Source organism: Myotis daubentonii, chromosome 3, assembly GCF_963259705.1.
Source record: "Myotis daubentonii chromosome 3, mMyoDau2.1, whole genome shotgun sequence".
Taxonomy (NCBI): Eukaryota; Metazoa; Chordata; class Mammalia; order Chiroptera; family Vespertilionidae; genus Myotis; species Myotis daubentonii.
In genome coordinates, this window is record NC_081842.1 from 124,022,948 (window position 1) to 124,044,748 (window position 21,801).

Genomic DNA, 21,801 nt, shown 5'->3' on the forward strand with positions numbered 1-21,801 from the left:
AAAGAAAAAAACCTACTGCAGAGAGTATACTTTATCCAGAGCTGTGTAAATGTTCCATTCTTAAACACTGAAGAAAGGAGAAGGAGAAGGAGAAGGAGAAGGAGGAGAAGAAGGAGAAGGAGAAGGAGAAGGAGAAGGAGAAGGAGAAGGAGAAGGAGAAGGAGAAGGAGGAGAAGGAGAAGGAGAAGGAGAAGGAGAAGGAGAAGAGGAGGAAGAAGAAGGAGGAGGTGGAGGAGCAAGAGGTACAGGAGGATGGGGAATAGGAGGATGGGGATCAGGAGGAGGACAATGATTATAGGGAGAGAGAGCAGGAGGGAAACAGGGGGAGTAGACTAGAAGAAAAAATACTGCTAGCATAAGTGTGATTTCTTACTCAGACTAAAGATATCCAAGGGATGAAGCCAATCATGGCATGTGACTCACTGCTAGTACACTAAGGACAATGAGTAGGCTTACTTAGCCCAACTTTATTTCTTCAGTTGATTCTAGAAGTAGTAGTTACTATATTGTCCAGACTTACCTAATGACTTACACATTAAGGTAAATCAACAAAAGAAAAATATCCTCACAAAAAGACTGGAACTCTTAAATTGGCCTTCTTCTCCAAAACCAGCGGGATCCATGTGAGAGTCAAAGTAAACCGGCCCCACTACTGTGAACCAGCAGACACTGGTACCCCACCTGCAACACCAGGTAGTGGAGAACTTTCACCAAGTAGACCCCTGGTATGGGCGTTCTCTTCAAGACACAGACACTGAGAAATCTCTCAGAAACCTACATCACTCTCTATCTGTAGGAACCTAAGAATCATTCTGAACTCATTTTGAAAATGACAAAGTCACATTCTAAATAAAAAAAGTTTACTGTTATGTGCTATTGTCATCAAAGTGAGGAAATCAAGTCAAGTTTATTTGTTTATTTTATTATCAGCTGAAACTTGAAGATGGGGGTCTCTCTTTTTTGTTCACTCTTCATGATCATACAAAATGTTTTTTAATTGCAATATTATTTTATTTACAATATATTGATGTTACTTATAGTTTTTTAAAGGTTAGAAAACTTGTATTTGTGACAAGTCCAGGTAGTCTATTGATATAAGAATCTATACATATAAAAGACTAATATGCTAATTTTACCTATCATTTGTTATTAATTCATAGTCAATATTACTGAAGTGCCTTCATTTTATAAAAAGCAAACCTAAAGCATAAGCATTCTCCTGCCTTGTTTGAAAGAATGGTCAGATGGATGGATGACTGAGGGGAACAGAGACCAAGTCCCTAGATCAATGGATTTTTTCCCCCCAGGTCAATGATTTCCGAACGTCAATTTTGTGAAAGCCGCAGGTGATCCAGACTATCTTTAGCAGTATTATAAACTTTTTTTTAACAAAACAAGTACCTTAAAAAGAAAACCACAAAGGACTGGAATGGGGAGAAGTCAAACCGAGGAGCGAGAGCGGCTTGTGCTGAACTCTGCTACAGGTCGTTGGTCAGCTCCTAGTTTATCTGTTTCCACATCTCATACTTCAATAAGCACAACAGACTGACCAAAAGCTTAGGAATTCTGTTTATGGATGGGTTAACTATTGACTCTCTTTTACTTTAACATTTATTGAAAATCTTTCTTTAAGACTATCTTGCTAGCTTGTGAGAAACCCATGTTAAGCCCAATTGAAAGTTTTTTGTTGGTTTTTTTTGAGGATCTAACTATTCCAAAGCTGGGGCCAGAAAATGTTTTCTTAAAGGGCCAGACAGTGGATGTTAGGCTTTGCAGGTCCAGGATTCCACTGTGAGAGCAGCTGCAGATACTTTGTAAACAACTGGGTATGGCTGTGCTCTAATAAAACTTTATTTACAAAAATAGGCTGTTGGGCAGGATTTGGCCCATGAGCCATAGCTTCCCAACTTCTGGTTTAAAATATCTTTATATTAAAAAATACTTCTTCCATTCTTTTTTAAAATCAGAAATTCTCATGGAATGTTATTCATGCAGTCAAAGGGGGCATTGCCAATTATTTTTCATTAGAGAAAAAGTATATGTCCGAAAAGAGCTGCATCAATTTGGGTTCTTCTAATTGGGCATTTTAATTTTAAAATGAATTTTTAAAAAACAAAGTGATTACCATAAACAAAGACAACAAATAGTTGTTATCAGATATGCAAGTAGAGGATTTGGGGGGGGGGTATTTTTATATTTACCTTTTCATTCTACAACTAAGAATACTTTTCCCTACCCTAAAAACAACTGAATTTTAGTTATTTTTGCAGGTAGAAAGGTTAAAGGCAGAAAAAACACGGAAACCCAAACTATGTGTATAGACATGTTTGTGGCTAACAAGGCAAGGGCCATCTGAACAGATTTCTTGAGCATCCCCCATACCACATGCTATAAGCAAGAATCACCTCTTCCCATTTCCTCTAAGAACATCCAAAACCACAAAATTAAATTTAAAATTATTCTAGCTGCTTGTTCATTGTTTTCCTTTTGAGGAAGAGATGACAGACTAGGCCTTTATGCTATCAAAGCCCATCCTGGGAATTTTTTACCTACACAAGTATAAAATAAAAATGTACTGACACTAAAGATGCCTTACAAACCTGTCACTTTCACCTTTTTTCATGTCAGTGTTTAATTATGTGGCTATGTAATCACATAAAATGTCATTGAAAAAGTTATAAGCATTACTAGTTGTTGGGCCTGACACAACTTATAACATGGACTTCTCATTTATTCTCAAGCTAAAAGGCAAACTGATAGTGAAATTTAACAAAAATTCTTAGACTGTATAGATAATTTTAAATGGTAAAGAATGCACATGGTTTGTAAAGATTTCTCATGATTTAGTAAATCAGAAATTAGTATAGGAATAAACAATTTCTTATTTAAAACCCAATATTTGAAACAGCAGACCTGCCATATTGCTAACAGTCTCAAAGAAAACTATGAAAAGACAAAAAGACAATACTAACAAATATGTCTTTTTGAAAGAAACTGATAATGATTCTAAGTATAAGATATTGGAAGCCAGAGGAGGGGTACATATGGCCAAAGATGATGGAAATTAATTTAGTCCCATTTCCCCAGAACTAGAGAATAATATGCTTCATGATCAATGACCTAGCCTTAAAAACTATGCCCTTTGTAGTTAAAAAGGAAATTAACCTTCTGTAGCAAAGCAATACCAAGAATACTTAGGATTATGGGACATCTTTTTAGAGAATGCCTTATACCTAGTAGCAGAGAGGGAGAGAGCAGGGGGAAATCCTAGCACCCAGAAACTTCTCTGATTAGTAATCCTTATGAAGTAAGAATAGCTGTGCCTCTAACCATGTTTGCTGAGAGGTTACTGAGAACATCAACACTAATAAAAGAGAAAAATGGTAATTGGCGTATGAGCTACCCTTTTCATTGGCTAATCAGGGCTATATGCAAATTAACTGCCAACTAAGATTGGCAGTTAACTGCCAACAAGATGGCGGTTAATTTGCATACGCATGCACAATGCAGGGAGGCGAAAGGGAAAGCAGGAAGAAGCCCCCTGCCACTGACAGTGATCAGAAACCCAGGGGGGAGCTAAGAGCTGGGGGGCAGGGCAAAGGCGGCCCTGGGGCCACCTTTGCCCTGCCCCCCAGCCATGATCGGAGAATCAGGCGCCTTTGCCGCCCTGGCCAGTGATAGCAGGAAGTAGGGGTGGAGCCAGCGATGGGAGCTGGGCACGGTCGAAGCTGGCAGTCCCGAGAGCTAGGGGTCCCTTGCCTGGGCCTAAAGCGAAGCCCACGATCGCGGGGCTGCTGCAGCTGCGGGTCCCCGCTGCCCGAGCCGGACGCCTCAGCCAGAGGCATTAGGCCTGGGCAGGGGTGGAGCCTGCAACCACGGGGAGCTGAGGGTCCCCTGCCCAGGCCTGACACCTCTGCTGGAGGCCTCAGGCCTGGTCAAGGGGCCGATCCGGTGATTGGTGATCGGAGGGTGATGAGGGCCAACCCCTCTGGCCGAGGCATCAGGCCTGGGCGAGGGGTGGAGCCAGGGATTGGGGGGATATGATGGTCTCCTTGCTCAGGCCTGAAGCCTGGGTCAGAGGCGTCAGGCTTGGGGGGGGGGGGTGGAGCAAGCGATCAGAGGGAGATGGGGGTTCCCTGCCCAGGCATGATTCCTGGGCCAGAGGCCTCAGGCCTGGGCGGGGGCCAGAGCCAGTGATCGGGGTGAGATGGGGGTCCCCTGTCCAAGCCTGACACCTCTGGCGGAGGCGTCAGGCCTGGGCAAGGGGCCGATCAGGTGATCAGAGGGTGATGGGGGTCTACGCCTCTGGCTGAGGCATCAGGCCTGGGCAAGGGGCAGAGCCAGCAATCGGAGGGGTCTGGGGGTCAGGGCGTCAGGCCTGGGCAAGGGGCCGATCCTGCGATTGGAGGGTGATGGGGGTCAACGCCTGAGGGCTCCCAGTATGTGAGAGGGGGCAGGCTGGGCTGAGGGACACTCCCCCCCCTACACACACACACACACACACACACACACACCCAGTGCACGAATTTCGTGCACCGGGCCCCTAGTATTAATATAACTGTATGAACTACTTAGAGTCTGGCTGAATTTAGTTTAACTATATACTACCAATCTTCGTTGGGCATACTGAGGAACAATATGCAGGGTGGGGCGAAGTGAATTTACAGGTGTCTATATGAAAAATAATACAACAATAAATAAATAATAATACAAGAATGAACTGTGTTTCATTTACTCATAGCTATGGGACTACTTTTTCCCTACCCTGTACCCTCACTTCAGTATGTTCTGCTTTCCCACTGGGTCACTGGGCCACTAAAGTTTTATTCCATATGTCTTTGCCCAATTGACCTGCCATAATTAGAGTTCATCAGTGATCCAAAGCAGAGATAACTCTTCCCATTTATGTGAGATTGTTACTTCTACAATTCTGTTCATTTTACTTATATTTGTAGAGCCCCTTATTTTATTTCACAGAGTATGTGTTCATGAAATGCACAGAATGACTAAGTTTCCTGACATGAAATTGGAAGAACTTTGTGGTCAAATATTTTACGACAGGAATTCTTCTTTTATTATTTTCAATGTTGTGGTACCCAGTCATTCTGGAAACTTTTAGTCCCCTCACCCCTCAGAAGGCAGCTGTTCTACTGTTTGAAACTCAGAGGTGAGCAGACATCTGTCTCCCACCCTGTTGTCTCTTTCCTGGAGCAGCTGCCAGAACTACCTGCTTTTGGAACACTCATGTAGTCTTTTCTTTTCTAAGTTAAACTCTTCCGGGTCTGGCTAGCATTCTTCATAAGACAAGTCACCTTTCTGATTGACTTCCTCTGAATATATTCCAATTTTTCAAAACAGTCTATGAAATGTGGCATTCATAATTAAGCCAGGAGTCTAGATCTAGACTCACCAGAGAAGGAGACTATAGCCCTCTCCTGTTATCCTGGGAAAATATAAATCTTGTGCATTAATATAAATTTACTAGTAGTTTCTTGCTGTGATGGTTGATAATGAGTCAACCAAAATGCTCCCACACTTCTCATCTGAACTGTGGTAATAGATGAGAAGCAGAGTTTGAGGTAATACAACTGTGAGGGAGGTTGTGGATCCAGTGTGGTCGTGGACCCAGTCCAGATAACACAGCTAATGACAGTGCCCATTGGAGCATCCAGGTTTTCCTATTCTCCAGAGCTCTTTCCTCTCTCACTGAAATGGGCTGAGGATATAATGTTCTTAGAACTAATCAAAGATGTCTTTACAATCATGGCACTAAATCATCAAAGTGACTTTTACACAAGATACTGTAGACATTTCAGTCAATGATGGACGCATGGGACTGTAATGGAGCCAAAAATTTCCTATCACCTACTGGTGTTGTAGCACAAGACATTACTCAAGTGTCTGTGGTGGGTGAGACTAGGGTAAGCAAGCCCACTGTGCAGACAGTCATATAAAATTATACCACATACAATACATACAGTACATAGTACTTGATAATGAAAATAAATAACTGTGCTCTTTATGTATGTATTTACTATGTACATTTTATCAATATTTTAGAATGCATTCTTTCTAAAGAAGTAATTTCAAGTATATTTTAAAATATACTCTAGAAACATAGTAATTTCTGGATGCCTGTCTAAATGGAATATTTACAAAACCTATTGAATATCCAACTGATTCAAAGTAAAAATATATGTAGATTCCACAAGTTGATTATATAAATAACAGTGACTTCCAGACACAAGTACTCATATACTACTTATTCCTTTTCATTCACACAAAAACTTCCTAATATTTAGGCTGAAAGTATGCTTGATAAGACCTATCAATGAACATGGTAAAATTGGAACAATGTTCAGTTTTTCTTGTCAGAAAAAAATACCACCTAAAAAATGTAATAAGTAATTAAGGCTGGATTTTCTTCATTTATCACTTCTGACACTCATAATAGTTCAAATAAGACATTTTCCACAGTTGATATATTACAAAGGCAAAATATGCATGCAATTTTTTGTTGTTTCGTTAAAATCTTAAGTTCTCTTTTCCAATGATATATTTACTGACCTCTTCTAGGACTCTCATGATTGAAGAGAATACCATTCACAGCGAAGAGATTATATGCCTCACGGAAGTTCACCACAATCCAGTAGGCATATAGTTTTGCTGCCCCTGTTGGAATATTTTTTAAAAAGCAAATAAAAGACAGTGATAATTACAAAAGACAGTATCTTATTATTAAAAAGCAGTGATTTTTACTCATCTTAAACAAGTAACAACTTTCAAGAATTACAATCTATAATGTATCAAGATAGAAAAAAATGGGTCAAATGCCAAAGACAAAATAAAGGTACCTTTGCCAGTTAATCAGGTGTACAAGGAAATATTTAAGAATTGCTTAATTCTGTAATATCCATGGTTCTTTCTTTCACAATCTGATTTCAACTACAGTGTGTGCCATCTATCAAATGGACCTTCTTAGATTTTATTCCCTTTTTCTTAGTACTAAGGAATTAGAAAGTGAAAAAATATGGGATCTTAATATTCTATCTGCTTAGAAATTTTATCGCTGAATTCTATTTTTTTGTTTTGCTTTTGCTTTTTAAGGGTTCGAACTCAGGGAGACTTTCAACAGGAGATAAAAAACACGAAACCTTATCACTTCAGCACAACAGTTCAGAAAAAGGAATCATGTTTGGTCCAATTTTCCTTTGAGTGATCTGTATGAAAGGGTTGAATGAACATGAACTGGTGAGGTGATGTGATAATTTTACCCTGGAGGCAATGGCAGCAAACACTGTAGTTAGCAATGTATAAAGGTATGCTTCTCAACAAGTCTAGTCACTTTAGTCTATCTTAATGTGAATCTCACACCCAAATGACTTCAGCCATGAGACATGAACAGAATTAAAGCAGAAACACACATGCCGACACCCATAGAGAGCACGGCGCATGCGCAGGTGGTGTGTAGTTATTCTTACCGTATGGTGACCGAGGGTAAAAGGGAGTGGTCTCCTTCTGCGGTATTTCTTGCACTTTCCCATAAAGTTCACTTGTTGAGGCTTGATAGAACTTCACAGAGTTGATAAGACCACAGGTCTTAATTGCATCCAAGAGCCGTAAAGTGCCAACTCCATCAACATCCGCAGTGTATTCAGCCAGGTCAAAAGAAATCTGGTGACAGCAGAAGGCAGGGGGTACAGTAAGGGAAACAGCAACAAAGATGCTGATGGCTAACAAAAATTTTTTACAATATCACACACACAGAAAAGCTATGCTTGTGAGAAAATATTTCCTAGTAGAATAAAAGTGTGGATATCATCTATTTCTAACACCAAGTGGATGGAAATACCTTAAGAAATAAATATCTGTGGTAAAATGAAAAACACTAGAATCACACCCTTCACGTCCTAATTCTAGGCTGCAGTCCCCAGGGCAGTGTTTCTCAAAGTGCAGAGCCCAGCTCCTTGACATCACCTGGGGTGTTCCTGGAAAATAAAGACAGGCCCAGTGTTTGGGGGGAGGGCTGAGGAATGCATATCTGTAATGAGTCCCAGTTGATTTTATCCACAGAGAAGTGTGAGAAAATGAGCTTAAGAACAGCTGATTAAAAATGATTGTTTTATTTTTTATTTAAGATACAACAATGACTTTTGGGATATATAAATAATCTTTTTCTTATGAGGCATACTGAATACTGCAAGTCGTTAACATATATTGAACTAAATGATTTCTAACCACAGGATGTAAAGGGATAATTCAATATTCAACAGTTTTAACATAATCTTTAAAAATAAATGACATATGCTTTTTTCTTGTAAGCACAATAAACAAATTTACCTAATATTCAAATTGTGTAAAATAATAAGGCTGAAAATCCTTGTCACTAGTTTATTTACTGCCAAACACAGCCAGGCACTATGCAGACCTGCTTCCTGCTGCCTGTTGAACAACCTATGGTGCTCACCTGGAAGAAGCCTTCTCTGGGTTAGAGGTTACTGGCCTTCATTACTGCCCAGTCCTGGTGTCCCCCAAGCAGTATTCTATGCATAGAGTACTTAGGGAATGTAAGCAATGGTTAATCAGGGCCCTAACTCAGACCACTAGACTCATGTTATGTAGGCCTGTAATAAAGCTCACAGGGTAGCCATGAGATAAATCAGAAACGTTTCACCCATAAACTTTCAAAGCCAAGGAAGCACAATATGGGTCTATTTTATTCTTTTATAAAAATAATTTATTGTGATAAAATTTACATACCATAAAACCCTTTTGTAGTTTACAACTCAGTGATTTTTAGTATATTTGCAGCTTTATGCAATCATTACCATCTAATCCAGAACATTTCGTCATCCCAAAAAGAAACTCTGTACCTATCAGCAATCACTTTTCATCTTCCCATTCCCACCCTGACAACCACTAAAAATTTTCTGTCAATATGCATTTACCTAATCTGGACATTAAATATAGACAGAATCATACACTATTTGTCCTTTTGTGACTGGTTTCTTTCACATACCATATTTTCATTTCTATTGAATGTCACTTAGGGTCATTTGGTAACACTATGTTTGACATTTGGAGGAACTGCCAGATTGTTTTTCAATGTGGCTGCACCATTTCACATTCTCACTAGCAGTTAATGAGGGCTCTAATTGCTCCACACCTTACCCTTCAGTAGTCTTTCTCTTTGGTTATAGAGATCATACATTGTGTGGTATCTTGTTGTTGTTGTTTTTTTAATCAAGATATAATTTATCTATAACATTATATTAGTTTCAGATATACAATATAAAGATTTGATAAGTGTACCATATATATTATGAAATGCTCACCATGATAAGTCTAGTTAACAATCATCACCACACATAGTTATAAATATTTTTCTTGTGATGAGAACTTTTAAGATATACTCTCTTAGTAACTTTCAAATATACAATAGAGTATTATTACTGATAGTCACCATGCTATACATTACATTTTTATGAATTATTAATTTTATAACTGAAAGTTTGTATCTTTTGATCACTTTTGCCCATTTTGCACACTGCCCACCATTCCTACCCTGCTTCTGGCAGCCACTGAAGTGTTCTCTGTATCTATGAGTCAATTTTTCCTTTTTTTAATTCCACAAATAGGTGAGTTCTTAAAGTATTTGTCTTTCTCTGTCTGACTTATTTCACTTAGGATAATGTCCTGAAGATCCATCCATGCTATTGCAAATGGCAGGATTTTTTCTTTTTCCATCGATGGACACTTAGGTTGTTTCCGTATCTTGGCTACTATCAATAATGTTGCAAGAACACAGGGGTACAGATATCTGAGTATTTTCATTTCCTTTGGATAAATCCCCAGATGTGGAATTGCTCAATGATATGGTAGTTCTATTTTAATTTTTTAGAAACCTCCATGATGTTTTCCATAGTGGCTCACCAGTTCACTTTCTCACCAATAGTGCAAGCAATTTATCAGGACTATCCCACCAATTCTCCCTCCTACTTTCTCTTTACCTACTGTACTCTTAACCTCAAAATACAGATTAAAAAAGAATGCACATTTTAAAAAATCTGAAACCTATAAGCCAAACATTAAATAAACAAAAGACACAAAAATACCCGCCCCCACCCCCAATTAATACTAGGGTGTAAGCTTCATAAGGGCCGGAGCCATGACTATTTCTGCTCACCATTAAATTCCCTAGAATGACATAACAGTCAAATGTACCTGGAATTTAAAAATGAAAATTCATTTGAAGAAAAGTTCTATTTATATCTATTTATTATGAATTAAATAAAACATATATTTAACTCTCCTACAACTGTTAATAGAACTATTATCTTCTAAAGCATAAATAAATTGAAAAAATTATTTGAATAAAAATTTGAGTAAAGAATAATTCAAACACAGCAGAAAAAACATTTCATAAGAAATTGATGAATAAAGCCTAACTTCTTTCAGGCTTTTCAGTTGAAACAAAAAAGAAAAATACATGGATGAATTTTTAAAAAGATAAAATTATGTCAAAAGAAATGAAATGGCAAGATGTAGCACAGCAGTTAGGAACTGCAATGCAAGATCTGACCAAATAATACATCAGACTTCCAGGAAAACCTATGAACATAACCACCATTGAAGTCTGTACTCCCATTAGAGGCTGAAGAAAATGGACCCGGAAGCTTTCACGCAAGTATCAAAGAAGAAATTGATGATACATCAATGCTGATAATTATAGATGATTAGAACACAAAAGTAAAAATAATGTTGAAATGAGGCAAGAGATAGGCTTGCAGATTTCTACGAAACCAACAACTAGTTAGTCACATAACATGTACTTCACAGCACTGAACAGACGACTGTACACATGGACATCACCAGGAGGCCAAGAGAGACATCAAACAAACTATGTACTTGGAAGCAGGAGATGGAGAAACTGTACTCTCTTCCAAAATAGACCAGGAGCTAATGGTGGTGCTGACCACCAACTGTCCACATCAGAAAAAGGCATGAACTGTTCACATCATACCTCTGTGGTATGAGAGGAAAGCTGAGGTAGAGCACTCAAGGAATCAGTGCTCAAATGTCATGGCAATGCACTACGGATGAATTTGAAAATCTAGGTGAAAAACTGACTTGTATATAAGTTTAATTGACTGAGAACCAGAAGAACAGTGAACTGAAACTAGAAATATTAGAGCAGAATGTAAAAGACAATGCCAGAAGTAAAAACAAAAGAAAAATAAAGATGGATGACTATCATCAATAAATCAATAAACAAGTGCTGGTGAGGATGTTGAGAATAGGGACCCCTCATTTACTGTAGGTGGGAATACAGACTGGTGCAGCCACTGTGGAAAGCAGTATAGTGTCTCCTCAGAAAATTAAAAATGGAATTGCCCTTGGACCCAATGATCCCATTTCTGGGAATGTATCCAAAGAAACCCATAACACTAATTAGAAAGAATATATGCACCTCCATGTTCATTGCAGCATTATTTACAATAGCCAAGATTTGGAAACAAGTAAAGTGACCATCAGTAGATGAGTGGATTAAAAAGCTGTGATACATTTACATGATGGAATGTTACTTGGCCATTAAAAAAAAGGAAATCCAATCTTTTGTGACAGCATGGGATGGACCTGGACATTATTATACTAAGTGAAATAAGCCAGTCAGAGAAAGACAAGCACCATATGATGTCACTTATATGTGGAATCTAATGAACAAAATAAACTGAAGAACAAAATAAACTGATGGAGAGAGACGGGGGGGGGGGGGCATGAATACATGGAACAGACTGATAGCTATCGGAGGGGAATGGTGTTAGGGGATTAGATGAACGAAGGTAAAAGGATTAAGTAAAAAACAACGACTATAATAATAAAAGGATAATATGCTAATTAGACTGGACGTCCTTCCGGATGTCATTCTGGACATCATTCTGGACATCCTTTTGGACAAAGCTGAGGCAGGAGGGAAGCCCAGGTCCCGGGTGCCTGCGGGTGGCTGGAGGGAAGCCAGCCTGGATCCCAGGTGTCTGGGAGTGGCCAGAGGGAAGCCAGCCTGGGTCCCCTGTGCCGGCAGCTGGGGGAAGGAAGGCCTACTCTTGCATGAATTTTCATGCATCGGGCCTCTAGTATAAACATAAGACATAGACTCAGACAATAATGTGGTAACAGCCAGAGGGGAAGTGGATGGGATAGGTGAAATGGGAAAATGGGGACAGAAAGAGATTTTACATGGGGTGATGGGCTCATGATGCAGTGGGCAGATGACGATTTACTGAGTTGTACACTTGAAACCTGCATGGTGTTGTGAACCAATATCACCCCAATAAATTCAATTTTAAAAAAGAAACATAAATATAGGCCTAACCGGTTTGGCTCAGTGGATAGAGTGTCAGCCTGCGGACTCAAGGGTCCCAGGTTCGATTCTGGTCAAGGGCATGTACCTTGGTTGCGGACACATCCCCAGTAGGGAGTGTGCAGGAGGCAGCTGATCGATGTTTCTCTCTCATTGATGTTTCTAACTCTCTAGTCCCCTCCCTTCCTCTCTGTAAAAAATCAATAAAATATATTTAAAATATATATATATAATATATCTCACCCAGAAGCATTGGTCCTTTTCCACTTCACTTTTGACAGAACTATAGTTACTCCTGGGATTTTTATCTCATTTAAATGATTATTTTTTAACTAGAGGCCCGGTACACAAAAATCTGTGCACTCGGGGCGGGGGAAGAGCGTCCCTCAGCCTGGCCTGTGCCCTCTCGCAGTCTGGGATCCCTTGGGGGATGACCATCTGCTGGCTTAGGCCTGCTCCCTGGGTGATTGGGCCTAAGCTGGCAATCAGACATCCCTCTGGCAGCCCGGCAGCCTTCAGGGGATGTCCACTTGCCAGCAGGGAGCAGACCTAAACTGCAGTCGGACATCCTTAGTGCTGCTGAGGAGGCGGGAGAGGCTCCCACCACCACTGCTGTGCTGGCAGCCATCAGCCTGGCTTGTGGCTGAGCAGAGCTCCCCTTGTGGGAGCACACAGACCACCAGGGGACAGTTCCTGCATTGAGCGTCTGCCCCCTGGTGGTCAGTGTGTGTCATAGTGACCAGTCATTCCCAGTCTTTCTGCTGTTAGGGTCAGTTTGTATATTACCCTTTTACTATATAGGAGAGAGGCCTGGTGCATGGGTGGGGGCCAGCTGGTTTGCCCTGAAGGGTGTCCTGGATCAGGGTGGGGGTCCCACTGGGGTGCCTGGCCAGCCTGGGTGAGGGGATGATGGCTATCTGCAGCTGGTCACACCCCCTTCAGGGTGGGGGTCCCACTGGGGTGCCTGGCCAGTCTGGATGAGGGGCTGATGGCTGTTTTCAGGCTGGCCACACCCCCTTCAGGGTGGGGGTCCCCACTGGGGTGCCTGGCCAGTCTGGATGAGGGGCTGAGGGCCGTTTTCCGGCTGGCCTGCGACTGAAGCTCCCAGCCTCTCCTTTTTTTCCTTTTTTCTTTTTTTATTCTGGGATTTATTTACCTTCTATAATTGAAACTCTGTTCCTTTCACTGGCGCTCCCAGCTCTGAGGCCGCGGCTGGCTGAAAGCAGGTATCTGGGGTTTGTTTAGCTTCTATAATTGAAACTTTGTTTCTTTCGGAGCTGTTGCTTTCGGAGCTCAGAGCAGGGCTGCAGCAGGTGGGGAACCTTGGCTTCCTCCATCATTGGAGCAAGCAAGCCTCCTGCTTGCTTCAGCTGCGTGGCTGTCAGCTGCCATCTTTATTGGCAGTTAATTTGCATATCTCGCTGATTAGCCAATGGGAACTGTAGTGGAGGTATGGTTAATTACCCTTTTTGTCTTTTATTAGATAGGATTCCTTTCTTAAAACATCTAAAGTACTGCCAACATCCACTCAGAGCACATTATTCTGTTATCCCAATTACTGTCATCATTAAACCCTTTTGCAATTGAAAATAAAAGATGGATGACAGTAGAAATATTAAATATTGTTTAAGATAGGTAAGAATCAAAAGTTAAATGTGACAAAACACTAAACACAGGTTGTTTTATTTTTCTTCTTTGCAATTCCCTAATGACATGGTGTTGAACATCATTTTATGTACTTATTTACCATTTGTAAATCTTTGTTGGTATTGTCTTTTTAGGTCTTTGGCCTATTTTTAATCAGGTTGTTAATTTTCTTTCTTTTTATTTTATATAATTTTTTATTTTTCAATTACATTTGATGTACACTATATTTTCAAGTGCACAAATCAGTGATTAGACATTATATAACTTAGAAAGTGATTACCCTGATAAATTAGTACCCATCCAACACCATATAGTTATTACAATATTGTTGACTATATTCCCTATGCTGTACTTTATATCCCTATGAGTATTCTGTAACTACCAATTTATATTTCTTAATCCCTTCACCTTTTTCACCCATCCCCCCACATCCCTCCCATTTGGCAACTATCAAAATGTGCTCTGTATCTATGAGTCTGTTTCTGTTCTGTTATTTCGTTTGTTTTTTAAATTCCACTTACAAGTGAAATCACATGGTATTTGTCTTTCTATGACATTTCACTCAGCACAATGTCCTCAAGTTCCATCCTTGTTGTCATAAATGGTAAGATTTCATTCTTTTTTAAGGCTGAGTCATGTTCAATTGTATATATGCACCACTTCTTTATCTATTCATCATGGGATAGGCACTTAGGTTGCTTCCATATTTTGGCTATTGTAAATAACACTGCAATGAACATATGAAGGCATATGTCTTTTTGAATTAGTGATTTGGGGTTTCTTTGGATAAACAGAAGTAGAATTGCTGGGTCCCTCTTTGTCTCTTACTATAGCCTTTGTTTTAAAGTCTATTTTGTCCATATGATTATTGCTACTCCAGTAATGCATTTTTTTTCCATTTCCATAAAATAACTTTTGCCACCCCTTTACTTTCAGACTCTGTGTGTCTTATGATCTGAAGTGAGTCTCTTGTAGACAGCATATGTGAGGGTTTTATTTTGTTACTACAAGCTTGGTGCACAGGTCCCTAGGTCTGGCCGGCAATCAGGGCTGATCTGTGGGGCGATCGGTAGGGTGATCAGGGTCCCCACTCGTACCCGCCTTGGCTGTCCTGGCACTGCCCCGGCCCCACCCCCTGCTGCCAGTCGCCTCCCTCTGTGGGGCAACCAGTGGGGCGATCGAGGGACCCCGCTGGCACCCGTGTTGGCTGGCCTGGTGCTGCCTGCTTGCCACCCCCGACTGCTGCTGCCGGTTGGGACCTAAGGGCTAGAGGCAGCTCCTTCATTGAGCATCTGTCCCCTGGTGGTCAGAGTGCATCATAGCGACTGGTCATTCACACGTCACACTGACCAGTCATTCTGCCATTCAGTCTCTTTGCATATTAGGCCTTTATTATATAGGATTCTTTCAGCCACCTTATATCTTTTGATTGGTATATTTAATCCATTTGCATTTAAGCTAACTGTTGACAAACATGTACTTACTGCCATTTTATTTTTCATATTTTTTATATTTACCCCCCTCTCTTCTTTCTTTTAAAAATATTTTTTTATTGATTTCAGAGAGGAAGGGAGAGGGAGAGATAGAAACATCAGTGATGAGAGAGAACCATCAACCGGATGCCTCCTGAATGCCTCCTACTGGGGATCGAGCTTGCAAGCTGGGCATGCACCCCAACCAGGAACAGAACCATGACCTCCTGGTTCATAGGTCAATGCTCAACCACTGAGCCACTGTGGCCTAGAATCCCCCTTTCGTCTTTTCAAAGAAGACCCTTTCACACTTCTTGTATTACTGGTTTGGTGGTGATGAACTTCTTTAGCTTTTTCTTGTTTGGGAAGCTCTTTACCTATCCTTCTATTCTATATGGCAGCCTTGCTGGATAGAGTAATCTTGGTTGTAAGCCCTGGCTTTTTATTATTTTGAATAGTTTGGCCTGCAAAGTTACTGTTGAGAAACCAGCTAACAGTCTTATGGGAGCACCTTTGTAGATAACTTTGCCTTTTTCCTGCTGCTTTTAAGATTCTGTCTTTAACCTTTTGCATTTTAATTATGATGTGTTTTGGTGTGGGCCTCCTTGAGTTCATCTTGTTTGGGACTCTCTGGACTTCCTGGACTTGTATGTCTATTTCCTTCACCAAGTTAGGCAAGTATTTTGTCACTGTTCTTTCAAATATGTTTTCAATTTCTTTCTCTCTCTTCTACATCTGGCACCTCTGTGGTATGAATGTTGCCCTAGTCTCCTTAAACTACCCTCATTTATGTGGATTATTTTTTTCTTTTTGCTCTTCTGATTGGGTGTTTTCTGCTTCCTTCTCTTCCAAATCTCTGATTTAATCCTCTGCTTCATCGACTCTACTGTTGATTCCTTTAATGTATTCCTCATTTTAGTTATTGTATTCTTCATTTATGACTGGTTATTTTTTTTATGTGTTCTATCTCTATTTTTAGGTTTCCTATCTCTTTGTTGAATTTCTCAGCAAGTTGATCTACTCTAACCCTTAGTTCATTATGCATCACTATAAACAGTGTTTTGAAATTTGTATCTGGTAGATTGCTCATCTCCATTTTGTCTAGTTCTTTTTCTGGAGTTTGTTCAGTTCTTTCATTTGGGGCATGTTTCTTCATTGCCTCACTTTGCCTCCCTGTGTTTGTTTCTGCTATGTCTCAAGGTTTTGATAGAGTGGACTTATATAACAGGTATTGTGTAGGGTCCAGCGGTGCAGCCTCAACAGTCACCTGAGCTGAGTACTTCAGGTGGACCCTTCCACTCCCCCCACCCCCATGTGGGCTGCATACAACCTCCTGGTATAGTTGAGCCTTGACTGAGTTTGGCACTTCAATGAGAGGTATTTACCCCCAGACCAATTGGCTCTGAGGACTGACCGTGGCCACAGTGAAAGATCTATTGTGCAGGGTCTGACCTGATGGAACAGGACTAACTTCAGTGAGTCTCTGGAGCCTGAAGAGTCCACCCCTTGAGTACATCATTCATTAAGGTGGATGGGTGATGCTTTTGTGTGGTCTGAAATTGTCCACTGGGTGTGCTGACTCTGCAGCCTTCTGGGAGGGGCATGCCAAGGTTAGCCTCCACCTATGCCCTGCCTGGAGCCACATGGTATAAGCTACAAAGTGATCTGTAGATGGCTGCTACTTGTGCTGGGCTTGGAGGTGCTCAGGAGAGGCCAATCTATGAAGCAAGGCCAGCTGCTGCTAGTGCTGGGCCTGTGGTCAGTTAGCAAGAGGTACAGGGCACACTGAGGCTAGATTATGCTTACTTGAGGTTTTTGAACCTTTAATAGACTTTTAGGAAAGTCTGTAGGTGAGACAAGACAGGCCATTTACAAGAAAACACCACTTGCCGAACCGGTTTGGCTCAGTGGATAGAGCGTCGGCCTGCGGATTCAAGCGTCCCGGGTTCAATTCCGGTCAAGGTCATGTACCTTGGTTGCAGGCACGTCCCCACTGTGGGGCGTGCAGGAGGCAGCTGATCGATCTCTCTCATCGATGTTTCTGACTTTCTATCCCTCTCCCTTCTTCTCTGTAAAAAATCAATAAAATATATTAAAAAAAAAAGAAAAGAAAAGAAAACACCACTGGAAAAGGATTGGGTGGGCTGGGCCCACCAAGAACTCTGAAAACAGTTTTTCAATATGGATAAAGAGAGCTATTACAACAGTCAATATGGATAAAGAGAGCTATTACAAGGAGATAGAAGAGAACAATAAAAAAGGAAAAACCAGAAATCTCTATCAAAAGACTCAAGAAATAAAAGGAAAATTTAAACCTAGAGTGGCAATGCCGAATGACCAATAAGTAAGCATATTATCTGACTAGGAGCAAACAAAGGGAAGGTGGAAACAGTATACTAAAAATCTATAGAGAAGAGCCAAAAGGATGACATATACCTTTGAAGAAGACTCCTATGAGGAATAACCTGTATTCTAGAAAGTGAGGTAAAAGCTGCCATGAAAGTATTGGGAAGAAACAAATCACCAGGGGTAGACAGCAGATTAATAAAATTATTTCAAGCCATGAAGACTGAATCTGTCAAAATCCTAACAAGAAATTGTCAACAAATATGGAAAAACAAAACAATGGCCTACAGACTGGAAATGTTCAACATAAAACCCAATCTTCAAGAAAGGAGATGCCAAGAAAGGAGATGCAGTCACTACAGGATCGATAGTCTATTTCTCACACAAGTAAGTGATGCTGTGTTTTGTGGAGCAAGAAATGCCAATGGTTAAGCCAGATTCTGAAAAGAAAAAGATACTTGAGATCTAATTGCAAATATCCGTGTGCTCCAGAAATTTTCCAAAAAAAGATAGACTCCAGTCAAGCCTGAACTGAATGGAGCATGAAGAGCTGTGGGTTGCTCTGAAAGAAATGGGCACACCTCAGCACTTGACTGTTCTGATCCAGACCCTGTGTTGTGGACAGAAAGCTACTGTGAGGACAGAATACTGAAAGACAGATGGGTTCCTATACGCCAGTGATGGTGAACCTTTTGAGCTCGGCGTGTCAGCATTTTGAAAAACCCTAACTTAACTCTGGTGCCGTGTCACACATAGAAATTTTTTGATATTTGCAACCATAGTAAAACAAAGACTTATATTTATGATATTTATTTTATATATTTAAATGCCATTAAACAAAGAAAAATCAACCAAAAAAATGAGTTCGCGTGTCACCTCTGACACGTGTGTCATAGGTTCGTCATCATTGCTATAGGCGAAGTGTCAGACAAGAGTGCATTTTATCTCCCTATTTGTTTAATTAGTATGCTGAACATCTATACCAGCTGTGGGCAAACTATGGCCTGCGGGCTGGATCCGGCCCATTTGAAATGAATAAAACTAAAAAAAAAAAGACCACACCCTTTTACATAATGATGTTTACTTTGAATTTATATTAGTTCACACAAACACTCCATCCATGCTTTTGTTCCGGCCCTCCGGTCCAGTTTAAGAACCCATTGTGCCCCTCGAGTCAAAAAGTTTGCCCACCCCTGATCTATACTAATAAAAGCTTAAGTGGTCCTCACGCCCTTGTGCAATGCCCTCACGTCATCACAAGATGGCCGCCCTTACATCATCATAAGATGGCCGCCACAGGATGGCCACCACAGGATGGCCACCACAAGATAGCCGGCAGGGGAAGGCAGTTGGGGGGCGAACAGGCCAGCAGGGGAGGGAAGTTGGGGGTGATTGGGCCGGCAGGGGAGGACAGTTGAGGATGAACAGGCTGGCAGGAGAGGGCAGTTAGGGACATTAGTCAGGCAGGCAGGTGAGTGGTTAGGAGCCAGTGGTCCTGGATTGTGAGAAGTATGTCTAACTGCCGGTTTAGGCCTAATCCCACAATGATCAGGCTAAACCAGCAGTCAGACATCTCCCAAGAGGTCCCAGATTGGAGAGAGTGCAGGCCATGCTGAGGGACACCTCTCCTCCCCCAGGCCTCTAGTGATGAAATAAATCTAATAGAATTATTACTAGCAAGGAGATTGAATCAATAACCAAAACCCCCCAACAAAAAAAATCCAGAACCAGACAGTATTACTGGGAATTCTACCATACATTCAAAGAATCAATACTAAGCCTTTTCAAACTCTTCCATAAATAAAAGAGAAGGTATATCTTCTAAACAAATTTAAGAGGCCAGAATTACCCTGATAAGAAACCAGACAATGAACACACACACACACACACACACACACACACACACACATTACAAGCCAATATCACAAATGAACATAAATGCAGAAATCCTCAACAAAATATTAGCAAACTGAATGAACAAACTGAATTATTTTAATAATGATTAAAAGGATCATATGCCATCATCAGGTGGGATTTATTCCAGGGATACAAAGATGATTCAACATCTGTAAGTCAGTTAATGTGATACACCACATTAAGAAAATAAAGGATACAAATCATATGATCATTTCAATAGATGCAGAAAAAGCATCTGACAAATTCAATATCCATTTATGATAAAAATTAAAACAATAAATAAAATGGGTGAAGGAAAGTTGCTCAACAAAATAAAGGCTATATATGACAAGCCCACAGCTAACATCATACTCAAAGGTGAAAATCTGAAAGCTTTCCTCTAAGATCAGGAACAAGACAAAAATGTCCCCTCTCACCAATTTTATTCAACATACCATTGGATTCCCTAGCCAGATTAATGAGGGAGGGAGGGTGAAAAGGAGCTAGTACATGCAAAGGAATCCATAGTGAAAAGGAAGATGTAAAGTTTTCACTATTTGAAGATGACATTATATTATACTAGAGGCCCGATGCACGAAGATTCATGCAAGAATGGGCCTTCTTTTCCCTGGCTGCTGGCACCGCCTTCGCTCCGGCTGGAGCCGCGTTTTTGCCTTCGCTCCGGAGCTGCCTTTCCACCTTCCCACGTGTCCCAGAGGCCCAGAGAGGCTGGGGCGGTGCGGAATGCCTGCGTCGTCATCATGGCGATGACGCAAGCGTACCGCCCCGCCACCTGGCCGCTCAGCACCTGCACACGTGCACGCTGCCCACAGGCCCGCCATCTTTGTCGGGTTAATTTGCATACTCACTCATGATTGGCTGTGGGAACATTGCAAAGGTATGGTAATTTACATATTTGTCTATTATTAGTGTAGATATCAAAAACCCCCAAAATTTTAACCAAAAACTGTTATAATTAGTAAGCAAATTCAGTTAAGTTGCAGGATACAAAAATGAATAAACAAAAGTCTGTTGCTTTTCTTTACTCTAATAAGAAACTCTCAGAAAGAAAAGTTAGGAAAACAATCCCACTCACAATTGAGTCAAAGGGAATAAAATACAAAGAAATAAATTTAAGCAAGGTGGTGAAAGACCCGTATATTGAAAACAATAAGACATTAATGAAAACAACAATAAAAACACAAGACATTAAATAAATGGAAAGCTATTCTGTGCTCATAGATTGAAAGAATTAATATTGTTAAACTGCCCATACTATCCAGAGCAATATATAGATTCAATGCCAAGTCTATCAAAATTCCAAAGGTATTTTTCACAGAAGTAGAACAAACAATCCTAGAATTTGTATGGAACCACACACATTCACACACACACACACACACACACACACGCGCGCGCGCACACACACACACACTTTAAAACACACACACACACACAACACCTACTATCCAAAGAAATCTTGAAAAAGAACAAATCTGGAGTCATCACACTCCCTAATTTCTAATTATAATACAAAGCTTTAGTAATCAAAACATTATGGTATAGGCATACAAAACAGGCACACACATAAATGGAACAGAATAGAGAATCCAGAAATAAACCAAGACATATATGGTGAAATAATTTATGGCAGTGCAGCCAAGAATTTACAATAGGGAAAGGACAGTTTCTTTAATAATGATGTTGAAAAAAAATGAATAGCTACATACAAAAGAATGAAACTGGGCCGATTTCTTACTCCATATGCAAAAAATTAACTCTGAACAGATTAAAGACTTGAATGTAAGACCTGAAACCATAAAGACCTGAAACATGGCAGTAAGCTACTTGACATAGGTCTTGCTGATTATTTTTGAATCTGAAACCAAAAGCAAAAGCAACAAAAGCAAAAATAAACAAGTGAGACTGTATCAAATAGGAAGTTTCTGCACAGAAAAGGAAACCATCAACAAATGAAAGGTGGCCTACTGAATGGGAGAAAATAATTGCAAATAATATACTTGATAAGGGGCTAATATCCAAAATACATAAAGAACTCATACAACTCAGTAACAACAA

At 40.4% G+C, this 21,801-nt stretch overlaps 1 protein-coding gene across 1 annotated transcript in view; it reads right to left on the reverse strand.

Moving 5' to 3' along the window:
• Positions 1 to 21,801, reverse strand: part of GMDS (GDP-mannose 4,6-dehydratase) — a 721,370-nt gene that overhangs the window by 362,256 nt on the left and 337,313 nt on the right. Inside the window, exons 5-6 of the mRNA XM_059688410.1 lie at positions 7,482 to 7,674; positions 6,568 to 6,672 (exon numbers count right to left, since the gene is read on the reverse strand). Coding sequence (XP_059544393.1) covers positions 6,568 to 6,672; positions 7,482 to 7,674 — 298 coding nt within the window. The remainder of the gene's footprint in view (positions 1 to 6,567; positions 6,673 to 7,481; positions 7,675 to 21,801) is intronic.